Below are 20208 nucleotides of genomic sequence, written 5' to 3' on the forward strand. Positions count from 1 at the left end.
CACAAGATGCTGGACTATAATTTCAGTCACAGAGAAGGACTGTTAAATTGAATCGGACCCCTGTTTAGACAGATTTACCAGATTGCTTTGTCCCTTCCATTTCATGACTCATCTACTACTATGACTATAAATATTTATACAGCGAACCCTGTTATCCATGGGGGTTCCATTCTGTGCTTTGACCACGGATAATGAAACTGCAGATAACTGTGCATTAAGTCAATGGGAATGAAGTGGATGGTTTCCTGGAGGCTGCAAACAAAAAAGTCCCAAATCTGCCATTTTTCTCTGATTTTTTATTTTTGGCAGAAAAATGTTGAACAAGCCACAAAATGGGTCATTTCCTTAAAATGGTGGCCAGAAATGACCTCAGAGATCATTTCTGGCCACCCTGAAAACACAGATATAAACCCTTTTAAAATCTCTTTTTTTGAAGCCAGGTGTCAGTTACTCAACTATGGATATAAGGAACCACACATGTTGGGTCTGTGAATAGTGAGGTTCACCTATTTACCACTTTTCAACAAAAAGATCACAAAATAGTTTACAGAGAAGTAAATAGATATAGAGCAATAAAATTAAAATGACTCCCGGTCCCAAGAAGACTGACAGTCTAAAAAGAAACTTATGATAGACACCAGCAACAACTACTGGATAAACGCTTTGCTGGGGTTGGATAGCAACACTTGCTCTCCCCCTGCTGATAATGATAAGAGAATCATTACTTGAAAAGGTAACTGCTCAGTTAAATTAGCAAGGGTTAACTAGAGCTCCTTATATACACCAACAAGCTTATCAGGTTAACGCCAGCAGGAAAGGGCATCTATGTAGTCATATCAAGGCCCAGACCACTTCTCAGTTCCAAGGGCTTACAAGGGATTTGACAGAATCACCAACCACGCCAATACAAAGCTCTCCAAAACATCACCAAGCAACTCCCTCTCAGTAATCAAGGAGGAACAGTGAACACATCTCCTATCTAGAAATCATCGTCTTCCTGTCCAGTAAGCGTCAAATCAAATGTGTAAGGGAAGATATTATTCTGAACAGACCCATGGCTGTCACAGAGCCTAAGAAATCCTGAGCTGCACATAATGAAGGAGACTGGCTACAAGGAAGATGTTCCCAAAAACAATGCTGGGGGTCCTCAACACCATACCAGAGGTCATCTTTGCCAGTTCAGGCAGGGAAATAATTAAGCAGCAGGGTGAATGGCGCACCAAAAGAATCCATATTCTGCCCCAAGAGTCACAAAACAGTCAAAGTTAAAAGAACATTGGATGGGATCTCTAGAATGGGAGTTCTCACAAAAGATGATGGCAACTTTACCTTCCCAACTCTTTGTCCTGTGTTCCTACATATTCTAAAAGGAAAAAGTTGTTCTAGTAAGAACTAAATCAGCCTACTTTCCTTTCACTGTCTCTACAACTGGACTAAATTAGGTTCAAATCAAGGTTCACAAGTTAGATCTTTTGCACCTCAAATGTTCATGCATCCACCATTTTAGTTCAGGGTGGATGACATTACTACAAATTATACGATTGAGGTGTCCCTGTGTGTCACTCACTACAACTGTATCAAATTTGGTTCAAATCAGTTAGACTGTTCACAAGTTAGTGCACTTGTGCCTCAAAAGTTTACATGTCTGCCATCTTGAATTGGGTTGGATGACATCATCACAAACGACGCCATCATTTAGTTAACTGCCTAACTGATTTGAACCAAATTTGCTACAGCTATATGGACATACAAAGATGTCCCAATGGTGTAGTTTGATCCAAGATGGTGGACGTGTGAGTATTGAGGTGCAAATCGGTTAAGCATTCACAAGTTAGCCCACTTGCACCTCCAAAGTTTATGCATCTGCCACCTTGGATTGAGGTGGATAACATCATCACAAACTACACCATTGAGGCGTCCTTGTGAGTCACTCACTGCAACTGTACCTAATTTGGTTTAAACTGGTTAGACAGCCCACAATTGAGCCCACTTACGCCTTGGATGTTCATGCGGCTGCCATCTTGAATTGGAGTGTAGCATGGTTCATATTGATCCAGGCATTGCAAGGTTGATGGACACAGGGGGACACACACACACACACATTCACACTCACACTCTCTATGCTGGATGATCTCATAAGCCTACTGGAAAGTAGGTTAAAAAGTCGTGCATGATACAAGAGAAGTATCAGCCAGCATATTCTCCGGAGGAACTAATTTGGTGCTGTGAACCAAATACAAGAACCAATACAAGAACATAGCTGGCAGGGGGTCGGGGGGGGGAGAGGGAGGGGAATAGGTATCATTCCTACAAAATGCTTTGGTTTAATGAAGGTCATAAGAACAGCCCTGCTGGATCAGGCCCATGGCCCATCTAGTCCAGCATCCTGTTTACACAGTGGCCCACCAGATGCTGCTGGAGGCCTGCATGTGCTGCACTGACCTGAGGAGTAGCCAGCATCAGCTGAAGTATCATATTACTCTAAAACAGCCAGCTGCAGCAGAAGTCTGGGGTGGGGGAGGGAAGATGCATCTCTGTGAGAGGGTATTTCCTATGGAAAATGCCAACCTCAAGTTGTTTAGAGCCAGGGAATTAAAAATGTTCGCTCAGTCAGTAGCAGCTGCCCTCTGTGCCTATGGATATGTAGCCACAGATGGGCTCAACGGTCAAAGCCTTGAGAATGCATCATGGAACAGGAATCTTCTCCTTGCTGCCCTACCCCCTGCCCTCAATTTTCACATTTACCTCAGGACTCTCCCCTTCCCCACTTCCAAAAGGAGCTCTTCTTTCTTTAGCTGACAGGAAACAGGCACTGTGGCACTGAGGCCCAGCCTTGACAGCCAGAACTGCAGGAGAATGTGGGGGCACACCGCTCCTTTCTCTGAGCATTGAAAAAAGACAGCCAGCTGCTCCACTCACTCTGCCAAGATGGAATGAAGACTGTTGGAGAACAAACACAAAAAGAGGGTGGAGGGAAGCTTCTCTGCAGCTAAGCAGAGAGTTTCATTTCTGGAGAGATGAAGCCATCCATCTCTCTCTCTCTCTCTCTCTCTCTCTCTCTCTCTCTCTCTCTCTCTCTCTCTCTCTCACACACACACACACACACACACACACACACACACACACACACACACACACCACGTGTGTCATCATAAGTGTGGGTCCCTGGGGTGCTCTAATCCCTGCAGCTGCCTGTTGCTTCCCACTCACCCTGCAATGCATTCTCAGTCACGGGCTCTGGCTCCTATCACCGCTTTGGCAAATGCAATCAGAGAGGGCTGATAGCTCTTTCCCAGCTATCATTTTCTGCCCACTATGTCAAACGTAAGGCTATAAAGCCACCCCTGTTTGCTGGGCACTGCAGAAGCCCTTCTCTATAGGCAAAGTCAGCTATCTAGTACTGTATGTTAGCTCAGTGAGGGTGGGAGGGGACAAATTCTCACGTGAAAGTCTTGCTTTGTTCTGTTTGAGCCAGGGGCTCTGGTGAAACCTAGTGCAGAATTTGGCAGATTGAACACAATCGTGGAAGTCTCCATTTTAAAAACTGTTTATCCTTCATTGTGCTGGCTGGGGAGGGGAGCAAGGAGGAAAGAATCATAAATGCATTGGCAGTTTTTGTTAAAACAGAAGTAAATGGACAAAGCCTGAAGTTAAACAGAGAATCTAGAGATTCTCTAGAGGATTCTCTATAGGATGTGGTATTTCACAGGATATTGCACAGGTACAAGCAACTCCACAAAGCTAATAGCTAATGTCTTGCACCCCTAAGAAACAGAGTTCCCATGGCATTGCTACCAAATCCGCACCAACACTGTTCTATGCAATTCAAGCTTCTTCCTTCCAAATTGCATAACTATGCAGATGGGTATAAAGGATGCCAATTAAGCAAAATTCATCCACATTTGTCAACAGGTTCTAATCACAGCATTGAACATTGCAACACCCCTGCCTACAGCTGCGTTTGCAGTTCTAAGATGGTTGAAATACTCCAGCATATCAAAGGGAGCCTCAAATGATGCCAGGAGTGTGTGCGCACGCAAAAGACAGAACTGCACGGTACAGCAATATGTACTGAAGTACATTGGAAAGCCCTTCCTCCTAGAAGCAGGATTGCTGGTGTGGGGAGGAGGCACGAGATCCAAGTTGGGTGTGGTGAGTCTGGAAACGACTCTCTCTGTTATAAATCTGGCTTGGGAAGTCTGACTGGGGACAGCTGAAGAAAATGCTCTGCTATTATTACTGGGTGGAAATTACAAATACCTCAAGGAATCTAAGCAAAGGCTTTTCTGAATATAGCTCAAATAGGAAAGTGTGTAGGCAGTAAAGCTTCACAAAGAGGTGAGCTAGTTTTTGGACAACTGAAAGACTCATTCTACTGATCTCTTTCAGAGCTCTCATCCCACAGTGCAGCCACATCAGCTCCTGTTAAGATACGTGGCTTAGATCCTAAGTACCGAAATACTGCCTACTCCCACATCTGCCTGTCTGTACACAGAAATCTTCAGGAGACTGTCCTCCAAGTGTTCCTGCCATTTGAGAGGCAGTGAATATCGACTGGGGAGAGGCCTTCTAGGGGATGTCCTATCTCTAGATTACATCCTGACACCTACTCTGTCTTTTCTGTGCCAAAGACCTTTTTATTTTCTCAGGCCTTGTAACTCCTTAATGTTGTTTTAGGATGCTCTTTTCTACAGTTTTTCCACTGCGTGTTTTTAAATGCAGTTTTGATTTTACTATAGTACTGTTTAAATCTCGTTATGCGCAAGCCACCCTAGAAGCACATGTGTTGCAGGGCACGTTATAGAAATTGAACACCAACAAATATTATAAAACTGTCAGGAAGAGAGGGTGTGCACTCTTCATGCAGAGGTGGGATTGTTCCTCCAAATAAGAGGTCTATGGAACCAGGAAGTAGATTGCAGAATGTTTTAACAAAAACGGGTAATGGTCTCCTTGTTTATGACAGAAATACCATAGCAGGAGACTGCTGACCATGTGCGTCGCACTATTATTATTAATAATAATAATTTGATTTCATGGTACACTATACTGTACCATGTAGAATGTGTGCTATTTTTAAAGCGAATGATGTTCTGCATTGAAAGGCATCCAAATCAGTATTATGAGGATCACTTTTTAAAAACCTCAGCACTCATTCCTTAAGATAAGCTGATACTGGTCAAAACCTGTATTTCCCTATAGTTCCATGACCACAGGCTGAAGCCTTCATCATCTTCTCTGTCCCACAGCATTCCTAGTCAACATCCACAGCAAGCGGGCAGCAGGTACAGAGGTCATGAAAAAGGGCACAGAGGCACCTCCTTCCCTCCCTCCCCACTTGTGAATGCAGAAGAGAGAGGCAGCTGCGGAAGAGCAGAAGCCTTCCATGCTAGTGGCACTGCCAAGTCTCGATAGGAAACGGGGGCTCCAAAAGCTGATGCTCTGCATGGTCCAGTAGTTTGAGACTGTGCTGCTGGGATGGATGTGTCCAAATAAGGGGCTGCAGTTTCAATTCAAGCTCAGAAAGCTGGCTGGCTTACTTAACAAAATGAGGGAGATCATATTCAAGTCTAAATAAACTTATGAATACTGGCAGGCAGGCAGCCACCCCTGCCCCCACCAGGAGCAGAAAGCATGAGTCATACTGATCACCACAGTTTATTTTCAACTGAAGACAGCTCTATCCTCAGAAAAGCAGTGGATTGCAAACCATAGTGTGAAGCCCCTTGGGGACCTTGAGGCACCTGCATTTACAGGCATCTACATGTAAAGAGCCGAGGAACAGGATCTTGGGGCAGATGGTGCATTCTTCTCCTACCAGAAAGGCCCTGGTAGACAGAATACCCCCTAGAAGTAGGCCCACACCATCCACATTGGTGGGGAGGTGGGCACATCTTTGCATATTCACCTGTGGAAAGGCCCTGGTAGACAGAATACCCCCTAGAAGTAGGCCCACACCATCCACATTGGTGGGGAGGTGGGCACATCTTTGCATATTCACCTGTGGAAAGGCCCTGGTAGACAGAATACCCCCTAGAAGTAGGCCCACACCATCCACATTGGTGGGGAGGTGGGCACATCTTTGCATATTCACCTGTGGAAAGGCCCTCGTAGACAGAATACCCCCTAGAAGTAGGCCCACACCATCCACACTGGTGGGGAGGTGGGCACATCTTTGCATATTCACCTGTGGAACATAAGGTTGGTGCTGGGTAGCCCCGTCCCACAGCTCAGAAAATTGAGAATTGCAGCTCTAGAGCAGTGTTTCTCAAACTTTTTGGAGTCAAGGACCGCTAAATTCTTCGTGCAGAGTTTCAAGGACCGCTACATTCTTCATGCGCAGTTTCCCGGACCAGCAGTTAGTAAAGGGGTTTCAAGTCTGTCTATCTGTCTGTCTGTCTGTCTATCTATCAGACTTCTATACTGCCCAAAACTTGCATCTCTGGGCAGTTTAGAATGAAAATAATATAAGCATTAAAATAATTAAATTTGGAATCTTTTGCAAACATTGAATATTAGGGGTTCTTAACCTTGGGTCCCTCAGTTAAACTCCCATAACCCCCAACAACAATGGCATTTGGCCATTATGGCTCGGGATTATGGGAGTAGAAGTCCACCAACGTCTGGGTACCCAAGGTTGAGAACCCCTGAATCTAAAAGCCTGGGTGAACAAATTTGTCTCCAGTATGTCTGGAGTGGAGGTGCTTGTGATTACTCAATGGAGAGGGGATGCTGGGCCATTGGAAAAATTCAAAAGCTACATGGGGCCAATGAAAACAACATACAAGCAAGCCCCACTGATGCAAGAGGGAAACAGTGTTCCCTCTCAAGGCGCCTCGACCACAACAGGCAGCTGGGTTTCAATCAACCAACCTTTGGCTGCAAACAATGAGCATGCAAGAACCAGCAGCCCTTCAAGTGGCGCCCACTGCCATACTTTTTCCTCCATGCCCCCGCATCGCATACAGTTTGAAGCTGTAAAGATAGGGAATAAGATAGCTGTAGGAAGATCTCAGCAGCAAGTGGAGGCAAGGCACAAGAAGGGTCCCATGCCTCCGTGATACTCTTCCTCTTCCGTGCCATGTGCAAAATTGAGGAAGTGAGTGCCTTGATTTCAGGGGGGGGGGGGGTTGACTCCCAGTCAGGGACCGGCACTCAACCCTTCGGGGACCGGCAGCGGTCCAGGGACCGGTGGTTGAGAAACACTGCTCTAGAGAACCAACCTTAGTTCAAGAATACTAGAGCATGTTATTGAACACACAAGCAGCACATGGTTGTTTATTTCTGGTCAAAGTCTCTAAAACTCCTATTATGTCATTTTAAGTAGAGAGCCCTAGATACAGTTGGATAAAGTTCTATCAAAAGGCATGCAAGGATTTTGGATTTTGGATTTTCAGGTCCTACAGATCTCCACTGAGCACCCAGCTCCACCAAGCAGCAAAACCCATAGCAGCCAGAGAGACTAGGAGCCCTGCTTGCAAAGCTGCAATGTGATGACAGAGCAGATTAGCCTATCGGCATTGAGACGATGGGACAAGCAGAGAGTCCAGATTGCAAGAGCAAGGAGATCAGGAGATGAGGAAGGAAGAGCAGGATGATGATGATGATTATTATTTATTTGATCTGTATATCACCCTTTCAAAATGGCTCAGGGCGGTTTACAATTAAAACAAACCATTAAAACAGTAAAGCGCTAAAACAAATTAAAAAACAATATAACAATCAACAATTTAAAACATTTAAAAACAACAATTAAACAATTAGAGTGATTAAAAAACCCCAAAACAGGTTTTGAATTTTAAAATAGACCAGATATTAAAACCCCCAAAATTTAGGAAGCTGAGAAAGCTTGGGTGAAAAGATGGGTTTTCAGGTGTTTTTTGAAAATTGCCAGAGATGGGGAGGATCGTATCTCAGCAGGGAGCACATTCTACAATCTCAGGGCAGCAACCGAGAAGGCCCGTCTCTGTGTAGCCACCAAACGGGTTGGTGGTAACTGGAGATGGACCTCCTCAGATGACCTCAATGGGCGGTGGGGCTCATAATGAAGAAGACGCTCTGTTAGATACCCAGGGCCTAAGCCATTTAGGGCTTTGTAAGTTATAACTAGCACTTTGTATTTTGTCCGGAAACCTACTGGCAGCCAGTGTAACTCCATCAGTAAAGGAGTAACATGGTCTCTCCAAGACCATTATCAGGAATAAGGTCTGAAGGCAGTGTTTGCAGCCTCTCACTTGGACAGGGCCCGCTGCTAATACACTGAAGATGATGGAGGTTTAAGATGCCACTATAGCTACATCACTTCTTAAACCAGTAATCATCACAGAAATAGCCACATTTTATCTGATTCCAGATTTTGAGATTTGGTATTTTACATACCATTTCCGTACATGGAATGCAAAAGCATCATAGCTCTGAAAAGGACTAGAAGGTTGTCTGCACTGACAAAGCATCTTCTGTCAAAAGAATCCTACTAACAATGTATTGTGCTTGCCAATTAATAAAATGCCCATTCTGTACATTTTTGCAATACTTTATTAAGGACAATTAATTTCTCAAAGACTTGCCGAGAATCAACTATGAAGGTGACACTCAGATATGCTCAAGCCACCCGTACACAATCCCATTCCTCTTCACATTTCTTTCTCCCTCTGCCTCCCATGCTCTACTTACCAACATAGAATGTGTTTGGAGCCTTGCTGTCATTTAGTGTCACTCCCAAGAGAGTTGTGGTCTGAGAGTCATGACGAAGCCACAGAGCCACACCTAGGATGATGCCTCCTGCCAGCTGAAGAAGAAGAAAAGAAGCAGATTAAACACAAGTTACCCTTTAATACAGGGGTGTTCACACTTGTCCTGTGAAGACTGGCCGGCAGGCCCCCAGAAGCCTCCGGGCCGCCATCCACAAACCAGCTGATTGTCCGACCTCTGCAGCCCCACCATGTTTTATGGCTGCCACCACCACAAACCAGCCATCTACCCACCCAGTCTTGGCAGGCCCTGAAAAACGTTGCTGCCACCACACTGCCACAGACTAACGACTTACTTGGCCTCTGCAGGCCCTCCTAAATGCTGCTGTTGCCAGCCACTATGTCGCCATAGCACGTTGTGGCCAGTGACGATGGCATTCAGGAGGACCAGCAGAGGACAAGGGGTGGTTGGTATGCAGCGGCAGCAATGTTTTCCATTCGTGTTGGCCTGCTGAAACTAGGTGGGCAGGCAGCTGATTGGTGGCAGTGGCAGCAGCAAAAACATGGTGGGGCCCTGGAGGCCAACTGAGAAGCCGCCTGGTCTGTAGTGGTGGCAGTAGGGACGTTGAGGCCTGCAGGAGCAGGGTTGTGGCAGTAGGAGCCTGAAAACTTGGACTTGGGCCACTGCCAGCCTTGCTATACCACTGATTTAATGAATGAAATGTAGATGTTGTTTAAGCAAGAATGACAGGTTGCTTACCTGTAACTTGGGTTCTTCTAGCAGTCATCTGTGCTCTTACACGAATGGGCTTTGTGCCTGCGCAGAGACCACATTAAAGCTTCCAAGCTAGAGTTCTAACTTTTGGCGGTAACCCCGCCCCCTCAGTATATAGGCGGCTGTGCGGGCTTCACCTCTCCAGTCTTCTGAGTCCACAATCTGAAAGAGACTAGCAGAAAAGACACGAGAAGAGGGCAGGATGGGTGGGCATGTAAGAGCACAGATGACCACTAGAAGAACCCAAGTTGCAGGTAAGCAACCTGTCGTTCTTCGACGTGGTCTCTGTGCTTTACACGAATGGGTGCATAGCAAGCTGCACCCGTGCCATGCTCAGGCAGGAGCCATCCTGGAGGCGGGATCAGGCAAAGATAGATTTTAGCACCGCCCTGCCAAATGCCGTGTCTTTTCTGGCTTGGACATCTAGGGCGTAGTGTTGTATGAACGAGTGCTTTGACTCCCACATAGCCGCCTGGCAGATGACATCCAGCGGAACAGACCTGTTAAAGGCAGTGGATGCCGCAACCGCTCTCGTTTAATGTGCCTTAACAGAGAGTGGGAGAGGCTTCTTGGCAATCTGGTATGCTAGGGAGATGGTGTGGACCACCCATCTGGATATGGTCTGTGCAGAGGCCTGCTTGCCTGTGTTAGGTCTAGAGTGGAGTACGAAGAGGGAATTGGAGGTTCGAAGGGCGGAGGTGTGGTCGACGTAGAAGGTGAGCACCCTTCGAACGTCCAGAGTATGGAGACGTCATTTGGCTACAGTCAATGGCTCGGCGAAGAATGCGGGTAAGGAGATTAGTTGGGAACAGTGAAACGATGTGACTACCTTCAGAAGGAAGGCAATGTCTAGCCGAAGGACAGCTTTTTCCTTGTGGAAAGTCAAGTAAGGAGGGCCAACTTTAAGAGCCCTGAGTTCACTGACCCGTCTGGCCGAGGTGATAACTGTGAGGAAAGCTACTTTACAGAAAAGGAGGTCAAGAGAAATTGTAGCCATGGGTTCAAAGGGAGCGTTCATGAGCGAAGAGAGCACCAAGGTCAGGTCCCAAGCCGGGGCCATGACTTGCGGGTCCGGATAAAAGTGAGTGAGTCCTTTAAGGAAAAGCTTGACCGTAGGGTGTTGGAACCATGAGGGTGTGGAGGGAGGAGAGTTAGCCACTACGGCTGAGAGGTGAACCTTCAAGGACGGGATCTTAAGTCCGGCCTCTTTGAGGGATAGCAAATATGAACAAACATGTTCTACAGAAACAGAGTGTATGGGAATCTCCCTGTCCCTCAGAAAGTTCTGAAAACGGGTCCACTTGTGGGAGTAGGAGGAGATAGTGGAGGATTTATGTGAGGCCCGGACTATTTGTAGCAGGTCTGCCGGGAGGTTGGGACTATGTGCCAAGCTGTGAGGTGGAGGCACTGTAGGTCTGGATGGAGAAGGCAACTGTTCTGCAGGGAGAGGAGATGAGGGATGTGGGGGATGCGGTGATTGGATAGACGGAGGAGCTGGGGAAACCAGGGCCGCCTGGGCCACCATGGGGCGATGAGGGTGCAATATTGGTGGCGAAGAGGTCTATTTCTGGGAGGAACCAGTGGCAGAAGTGGGAGCGTAGCGTGGGGGGGATGTAGTTGCCACTCGTGCAATGTTCTTAGAGTCCTGCTTAGCCTGTCCGCCATGACATTGTTTTGTCCCTGTATATGGACCGCCAGGGGCGTGATGCCATGGTGAATGCACCAGAGCCATAGTTCCATGGACAGGAACAGGAGGGAGCTGGAAGAGGTTCTGTCCTGTCTGTCAAGGTATGCTTTGGCGATGGTATTGTCCATCTGAACAAGGATGTGTGAGCCTCTTTATCGGGGAAGGAAGGCTTTCAAGGCTTTGAATATTGCTAATAGTTCAAGATAATTGATGTGGTGGGCAGCTTCGGTCGAGGTCCAGATGCCGTGGATGTTGTGATTGTTGGCGTGAGCACCCCAACCGTCCATGGATGCATCCGTGGTGAGTAGAAGAGTGAGACGTGGAGGGTGGAAGAGAGAGCCGATGGTGAGGTTGATCAGGTCTGTCCACCACAAGAGGGAGTGCAGAACCTGAGGCGGGAGTGTTAGGGTGGTAGCGAGGGAGTCCTCGTGTGGAGAGAACACTGAAAGGAACCAGTGCTGTAGAGTCCTGGCTCATAGCTTGGCATGAGGGAGGACGTGGGTGGTGGAAGCCATATGTCCTAACAGGCATTGAACTGTTCGTGCTGACTGGGTAGGGTGGTAGAGTAGGTGGCCTGACAAATCCAGGATGGCCTGGGTTATGCGCTGAGGCAGGAAGATTTTGGATTGAACGGAGTCGAAGAGGATTCCCAGAAATTCTATCATTCTGGAAGGGGAGAGCTTTGATTTTTCGTAGTTCACCTGGAGGCCCAGGTTGGAGAGGAGGGGGATGACCGTGTGGAGGTCTCTGAGAAGGGATTGTGGGCCACAACGAGCCAATCGTCGAGCTATAGAAAAATCTGGAAATTTTGTTGTTGTAGGGTCGCCAGGAAACGACGGTGCTGGGGTCTGATGGTGATGTGATAATATGCATCCTTGAGGTCGATGGAGACGAACCATTGGTTTTTTTTATAGGAGGGAGATGATGGTTGGAATCATGACCATACGAAACCTGCAGTAGGTGATGTAGGAATTCAGTTCCCAGAGATCCAGGATGGGTAGAAGGGAGCCGTCCGGCTTGGCAACAGTGAAGTATCGGGAGTGGAAACCTGGGGATTGAGGATTGTGAACCACTTCTATTGTGGATTTGGAGAGTAGAGAGTCGACCTCCTCCAGGAGAGCCAGGGTGGGTGGAGTGGGTAACGGGGGGTTGTATGGAGGGATGGATGCAAATTCTATATCATAACCGACCCTCACTACGGTCAGGGCCCAGGAGTCCATGGTGATATTCTCCCAAGTGGAAATGAAGGGGGAGAGCCTGGTGCCCCAGCGGTGGGGAGGGTGCAAGTCACTGTCCTTTGGCTGAGGGCTGGGATCCTTTGGAGCGCTGCTGCATCTTGGATCCGGTGAAGTTGGAGTGCTTTCTGTAAGGCTGGTATCTGTTGGAGCGAAAGGACTTGTCCTGGGGTTGATAGTATTGCTGTTTAGAAGAATACGGTTGTCGTTCCCATTTTTGTGGTTTATAATGGCGGGTTGTGGAGTGTTGAAGACCCATGGTACAGGCTGTGTTACGCAGTTTCTGCACTTTTTGAAGAGTGTCATCTGTTTTCTCTCCGAATAGAGAGGAGCCATCAAAGGGAAGATCTTCCACTCTGGATCTAGCATCGGGCGTGAGACCGGAAGACCTGAGCCAGGCATGGTGACGGAAGTTGCCATTACTTTAGTGGCTCCCTCCGTGGAGTGGCAAATTGCATGAAGTTCCTGCTTAGAGACCTGCGTGGCCTCTCGGAGGAAGACCTTGGCCGGGCCCTGCTGTTCCTCAGGGAGGTGGTCCATGAAGGGGGCAATATGGTCCCAAAGAAAAGACGGGTATTTGGTATAGTATGCCTGGTAGTTTGCAATTCTTGTCAATAAAGAAGCAATGGAATATAAACGCCTTCCAAACGCATTTGGTTTCTTTCCCTCGGGTGGGGTAGAGGAGGAATATCCCCTGAATTTAGAGAGGGAAGGTTCAACCACAATTGAATCCATAGATGGATGTTGCTTCAGAAAGGAATCATCTTGATCCACGGAAGCATGAACCTTGTAAAAGGAGTGAAGCCGTTTAGATGTTTGTGGAAGAGAGGAAGGCTTGATCCAAGAGGTCTTGGCCACTTTGAGAATAGATGGGTTAAACGGTAGCGATACCGATGGACGGGCATCATCCTTGATTAATTAAAAAAGGGGGTCAGGTTCAGATTTGTCCCCTTGAGAAAGTTGGACTTCCAACGAAGCTGCCATACGTGAGACAAAGTCTGTATAAATACAGAAATCCTCCGATGGGGAGCTGGGCCTAGGGTCCAGCAATAAAGAGGGAGGCAAAGAGCCTAAACATATCCTATTGGATAGGGAAGATTCTGGGACTTCATCCGAGGACGAATCCGACGAGTCGGTCAATACCGGGGGTCAGAGCAGTCGAATCTGGAACCGAGTAGTTGGTCAGGAGTCGGGGGAAATAGTAGCTGTAGCTGCCTGTACAGGCGAATTTCTGGGTGGAACCCGTGGAGGTAGAAGAGATGTAGTCCAAGGTGGAGGAAGAGGAGGCAACGTTGCTGGTACTGAAGGCAGGTTCGGGATAGAGGCCGAGGCTGAGTAAGCCGGTATAGAAGGGTGTAAGCCGGTATGGAGGCAGAACGTCGAAGGGGCGGCTCCACGGTAGTGGAGGCCCGATGGCGTTGGCGAACTTCTTGATGCATGTAGAAGTAGTCCGCTTCTTCTTCTTCAACTTGTCTGGCGTAGCGCTCATCCAGAGCAGCTTCCAAGTCTTGGTTGGCCCAGCGGCATGATTGCTCCAGAGGAAGCTCCTCAGGTTCAGAGTAGTGCTCGGACTTGTACACGGGATCGTGTGGGCTAGAGCCATAGGCGACCTCGGTATCAAGGATAGTTTCAGTATGTAGAGTTCGGGATCGACGTTCGGTATCGTGTGTCGACTTCTGCTTCTTTGTTGGTGGTTCGGAAGGAGCACAATGGTCCTTTTTTCTCTTTTTCTTTTTGGCTGGCTGAACAGCACGTGGTTCAATCAATGCCACTGTCGAAATAGACACTGCTACCGAACTCCTCGATGTCGAAGCCAGAGCTACGGGATCGATGAGTATATTCACCTCAGGGGTAGTCGCCGAGAGTCCGGGAGGGAACAAAATGGGCTGTAAGCCCCGGGCTGCAGGAGAGGTATTGGATGAAGCCTGCATGGTGGACAGTTTGTCCGAGCCCATAGTTTGGAACGCCTGTTCGCAAAGCCAAGAACGAAGTCAAGAGGCTCGATTTTTGCGCGCCTGCTTCATAAAGTTTGCACAGTGCAGACAAGAGCCAACTTTGTGGGATTCACCCAGGCAAAAAAGGCAGAGCTTGTGGTCATCGGTCGAAGGGATCTTGGATTTGCAGCGACCACACTGCTTAAATTTTGTAGTCTTTGCCATAGGCCGAAGAGGGTATACGAAGAAAAGCGGAGGCGAAGGATCCGCAGCACGCCGGGCCCGAAGGCCGCGATGGGGTGGAAAGTGAAACTAGGAAGATATCCTAGGGGGTGACTGGGGGCGAAATAAAAACGCTAAGGAAGGGAAGTACTGAATGAAAATAAGGGGGGGAGGTGAATACAGTACTTGCACAAGAGTCTAGCAACGAGCAGCTCAGCGATGTGTCTTTGAACGCGGATGAAGACAGACTGGAGAGGGAAGCCCACGCAACCACCTATATACCGAGGGGGTGGGGTTACTGCCAAAAGTTAGAACTCTAACTTGGAAGCTCCGATCTGCGCAGACGCAAAGCCCATTCGTGTAAAGCGCAGAGACCATGTCGAAGAACCAGCAACTTCACTAAGTAGCCACCCAAACTGCATCAAGTATTCAAAAGTACCCAGTCAGTGCCCTTTACATCAATGTTGCTCCACCTTTTGAACAGCAAGTGCCCTCTAACTCCTGAAACATTTAAGTACCACCTCACTTTTCCAGTAGATTTTATATTTACAGTAGTGTGTGCCATATCTTGGAAGAAAGCCTATCATACACAGATGCCCTATCTAGTGTGGCTACCTTTTACACCAGGAGTGTGCAACTCAAATACATACCTGGGCTAAAGGAGATGCTGACCAAAGTGAGAGGGCTGCACTCAGTGCCATGCAAAGGACAGCATGCCAATTTTTTGCTGGGAAATATAAAGTGCCATGCTTTGCACCAAGTTTTTTGCCACCATTTTGAGAGGAAGAAGGGGCAAGAGAGAGCGATGGGAAATAGAGGGTGAGAAAGGGGGGCAGGAAAAGAGTGAGCGAGACATTCTAGGCAGCAACTGGAAACCAAGCACATGCAGCAAAGGCCAGCAGGAACTCTCCTTGCTGAGTTTCCCCACCACCACTCCCCTTGTTCCATAGCTCTTGCCTGTTTCTCATGTACCCCAAAGGGCATGTGTATCACACATGGAGAAACAGTGGTTAGATCAGCTGAGTGCAGATGAGAAAAAACTTATTCCATTTTCTCCTCTCAACAACCCTGCAGGGAATGCAAAAGCAGGGCCTGCCTGGGTGAAGATAAGAGAGGTTTTTCTGAAGTCATCCAGGAGGATGCTGAGTAGGGAGAAGATCAGATGTCATTATCTTTGTGGGGTGTGGGGGAGACAGGGGTCCAACCCTTCCTCACCAAGCTGCTATTAACTGTGACAGCTTACGCACAAAACTTTTGGAGGAGAAATTAGAGCCTATGTCACAGCTCCCTTTGCCCTGCCCACAGCTGTTCTTACTGGAAGAAAATCACTATTTGAACACAAGTCACAAAGCTCCAAAATACAAGTGTCCCTTGGGGAAACTACTTTCTTTCATCCTTAGCCCCTCATCTGTGGTATAAACATGAATGTTCAAAGAGCCTTTTTTTTAAGGGGGGGAGGAGTGGCAAAGACTGCAATCCTGTCCCCCCTCACCTGGGAGTAAGCTCCATTGAATGGAATGGGACTGGCTCAATCCAGGGGTGGGGTGGGGTGGGGTGGGGGACAACTATCCCCCCTTTACCCCTCCCCAGACACCCATCATAATAAAGTAAATATGCCTTTCAGAGTTATTTTAAAGAAAACAATGAGCAAATATGGCATAATGTAATATGTATTAATTAATAATAATAATAATAATAATGTAAAATGCTTTGAAAATCCTATCATTCTAGAAAAATGCTAATTATTTTGATTGCATTGTGTGAGGTGATGCCTGATGCAATTTGGGAGGAAACAAGAGATATCCATGAAGATTTCTCATGGTCAGAGGGTGCTGCCTCAGCCTCCTGTGCAGCTTCTTGTCCTTCCTTATTACTAACAGAAGCAGAAAATTTTTGTAACGTGGTGAAAGCTTCTCTTCTGTTTAAGAGTTTTCATCTGAAATACCTGTGCTCATAGGAAGCTGCCATATACTGAGTCAGACCACTGGTCCATCTAGCTCAGTATTATCTACACAGACTGGCAGTGGCTTCTCCAGGGTTGCAGGCAGGAATCTCTCTCAGGCTCAGCCCTATCTTGGAGATGCCAGGGAGTGAACTTGAAACCTTCTGCAAGCAAGCACTCCTCCCAGAGCAGTCCCATCCCCTAAGGGGAATATCTTACAGTGCTCACATGTCTCCCATTCAAATGTAAACCAGGGTAGACCCTGCTTAGCATATGGGACAAATCATTGTCCTGAACTTCCAGGCTGTGGTGTGCATTTTTTGTTGCAGCTGGTTAGTGCATTACTGATTTTTGTTATGGTTTATTGCAAATCATCAAGTTTAACTGCCTTGTTTTTATTGTACACCACCTGGCTTTCCAATTTATAGAACAACAACAACAACTTTATTTGCTGGCAGCCCTGTAACACATTGTTCTCTAGGAGACTCACTAAGTAAAACATACAACACACACACACACACACACACACACACACACACACACACACACACACACCCAACAAGGATTACAATAAAATACAAATATTTTATAAAAAATAAAAAGGTTAAAAAATCTTTTTTTTAAAGCCTGGGTGAACAGAAAGGTCTTCAGCTGGCATCTAAAATTATATAGTAATAATCCAGGCAAGCCTCACTGGGGAGACTATTCCATGAATGGGGTGCCACCACCAAAAAGGCCCAGTTCACAGAAGCCACCGGCCTCATTTCATCGGCAGGGGTACTCTGAGTATCGCCTTTGCACGATTTTTCATGGTCTGAGTTGGAACATATAGGACAAGGTGCTTTCTCAGGTAACCTGGTCCCAAGCTGTTTTGCACATCAAAAGGATAAAACTAGCACTTTGAAGAAGAAAGCACTAGAAGAACATTGGTAGGCAAGTCTCATAAGTTTCTGAATGTATCAAAATGGAAGTTGTGCAGATTTGCACGATTTTTTAATGAGCTACAAAATGTGGGTTAACCCAGCACAGATTCTTTTTAGGGCAGAGATTCTTTTATGGTACAGTCCTAGAATGAGGATTATCAAGCATAATCCACAACCACAGCCTTACCTCAAGGAAAATTAAAATCAGGTTTGCAGTGGGGAGGGACATTAAGCAAAGAAGAACTTGTGACAAAAGTGTTGTGTCATATCTGAAAACTCATATTGGTGAGGGAGGGGGAAGGTAAAATGTAGGGTTAGTAGGTCTTGTCAGAACACTTTACTTTGTTTTCTTGTTTGGTATAGTATATGTTGTTGCTTCCACAATGTTATTTCCTTTTAATATTGTTACCATTTATTTCTTTGTGCTGTTTACAATGTCTTCTCTTTTTATCCGTGTTTGACATTTTCTCCCCTTTTCTCTTATGTAGCCAGTGTCTTGCATGACTATTAAACACCAACTGTCAATGGTTTTCCTTGCTCCCTCCCTCCCTTGCTTCTTCCAATTCTTTCTCACCTGCCCCCACACAAACGTCCGTTATTGGCTGTGCCTACTGATTGATTGGCTGTGCCCACCTCCTTTCAGAAACTTCCTTGGAGCATTATGGGACTCCAAAGCATATGGGTGTGCCTTGTGGTCTCTCCCAACACCCACAAATGCACAGCCACACCTAATGGGAGCTGGTGCCTATCCACACATTCTGTTAGCAATATATTAATAGAAAACGGAGAGATCAGCAGACAGCCATGGTTCTGCTTACTGACTCTTATCAGGCAACGGCATGGTCACAAGATTCACCACCATGACCTTGAAGGGTCACTGTAGGACACTCTCCCCATTGCCTTTCCTGACATTAAAGGGCAACAAATATAGCCTTCTAGCTTCAACCCTACAATTCTCATTCCTCCAGCAGGAGAAAAAATGCTAGAGAGAGATTGGGAAAGGAAGGGCATTGGTTGGTGGCAGATTTCCAAGATGGTTGGCAAAGACCGCAATTAATGTTGTGAAGGAAGTGTGGTCATTCATTCACTCCCTCTCTGTCCGTCCATCCCTCCGTTCCCCCATTCTCTCTCTCTCTCTCTCTCTCACACACACACACCCCACCCCTACCTGCTTGTGAAGGAACTAAGAAGGAAGCCTTTAAGTAAGAAAGCTCAAAATATCCCTTCCATGAAAGTTAACAAGAGACAGAGAAAGGAAACAGTTTTAACACTGTATGCACATTATAGTCAAAATAGATTTTACATTATAGAGTTACAAACATGGGAGATATGTATTGGGTGCTGAGATGTGGGGGTGGAAACAGTCTCCATTTCTACTTGGGCTACTTTAAAAACTTCTGAAAGACAGTGAGGGAAAATTAATATGAGGGAGGAGAGGTCGGGTTTTTTGTTTGTTTGTTTTTTAAACCTGTATAAATGCAACACATATGCCAAACCAATCTATTTAGGGCATCAAGAAAACATGTACAGTGCTTTAAAAAAAGAAGAAGCAAGTATTATGCATGAGGGGGATTTTCATGGGGGAATTTTTCAGAAAACCCATACCTCTGGTGGCGGTGGTTATGTGTTCCCACAATGATTCTGTGGCACAATCCTATGGCACCACCTAAACAGGATATATTCATTGCTGAAGACTCCTTGGATTTGGAATCCAATGTGGCAGTAGCTTCTAGTTAGCTCAGGGGTCTACCACCTATGGCTCCTGAGCCACATGCAGTTTTTTGTTAATAGGACTCATAGTAAACCCAGTCTCATTTTGAATCTGTTTTGGTGCTATAGCACAAAATAGTCTGAAATGTATGGTCTCAAAACACAAGATCAATTTATATATTTGGAATTCTCTACATGCCCCCTCCCCTTTTCCTCCATTTGTCCGTGTCCATCCTCCCCGCTCCCCTTCCTTCATCTGTGAGTGCCCATGTCTGCCTTCCCTATTCCCTTCCTTGTGAATGAATGTTATGGTCTGATTAGAGTAATACTGAGGTTATATGTACCCATACACATATCATAGATCGCTTAGAATTGCTCTTATTATTGCCTAGCCACTTGCATCATGATTCAGTTGTATTTCAATAAAGCTCTGAACTTTGCTTAAGTGTCTGGGTCTGCATCTCTCGCTCTTGTGCCAGTCCATTCATGGTAGGCTTCAGCCCGAAATGTTTTGGCCACTGGACCGTTGCAATGTTGCAGTGGCGGGTGCACTTATCCCTCCTGCCACATTTCCCCCTCTGGTGCTCAGTTGTAGCAAAACCTACCTCCCTGCTGCCCTGTTGCCCTCATCGGCCAGAAGTGGCCGGAAGCACCGGACGCGCATGCACGGCAGACAGGTGTGTGCACATGACAGGTGCATGCATGCCTGGTACTTCCGGCCGATGAGGTCAACGGGACAGCAGGGAGGTACGCTGCCGCCCTGAGGGGCTTTGCTACAATGGAGTGCTGGCAGGGGAAATGCAGCGGGAGGGGGAAATGAAGTGGGAGGGGTAAGTGCACCCTCCCCCGCCCTTAAGGGAATACTCCTGCCACCACCAGAACGGTTCTGGGCACATCCCTAGTTCATGGTGGCCTCCAAAAGAATTCAAGCCACAGGATGGCAGTACTGCTAGTATCCTTCTCACTCTGATGTATATCTTGTGAACATACACAAAGTGCAGAAGCAACCCTAGTGCACAACAGTAATGAGGAACAAAAAGAACAGAAGGATCTTATTGTCAGCTGCATTAGATTCCCCAACATTCATTCA

The 20208-nt window shown here is 46.8% G+C and overlaps 1 protein-coding gene across 1 annotated transcript in view; it reads right to left on the reverse strand.

The window, feature by feature from the left end:
- Positions 1 to 20208, reverse strand: part of CD81 (CD81 molecule) — a 112262-nt gene that overhangs the window by 47523 nt on the left and 44531 nt on the right. The window contains exon 2 of the mRNA XM_053246771.1: positions 8674 to 8788. Coding sequence (XP_053102746.1) covers positions 8674 to 8788 — 115 coding nt within the window. The remainder of the gene's footprint in view (positions 1 to 8673; positions 8789 to 20208) is intronic.

The sequence above is a fragment of the Hemicordylus capensis genome, chromosome 1 (assembly GCF_027244095.1).
Source record: "Hemicordylus capensis ecotype Gifberg chromosome 1, rHemCap1.1.pri, whole genome shotgun sequence".
Lineage (NCBI taxonomy): Eukaryota > Metazoa > Chordata > Lepidosauria > Squamata > Cordylidae > Hemicordylus > Hemicordylus capensis.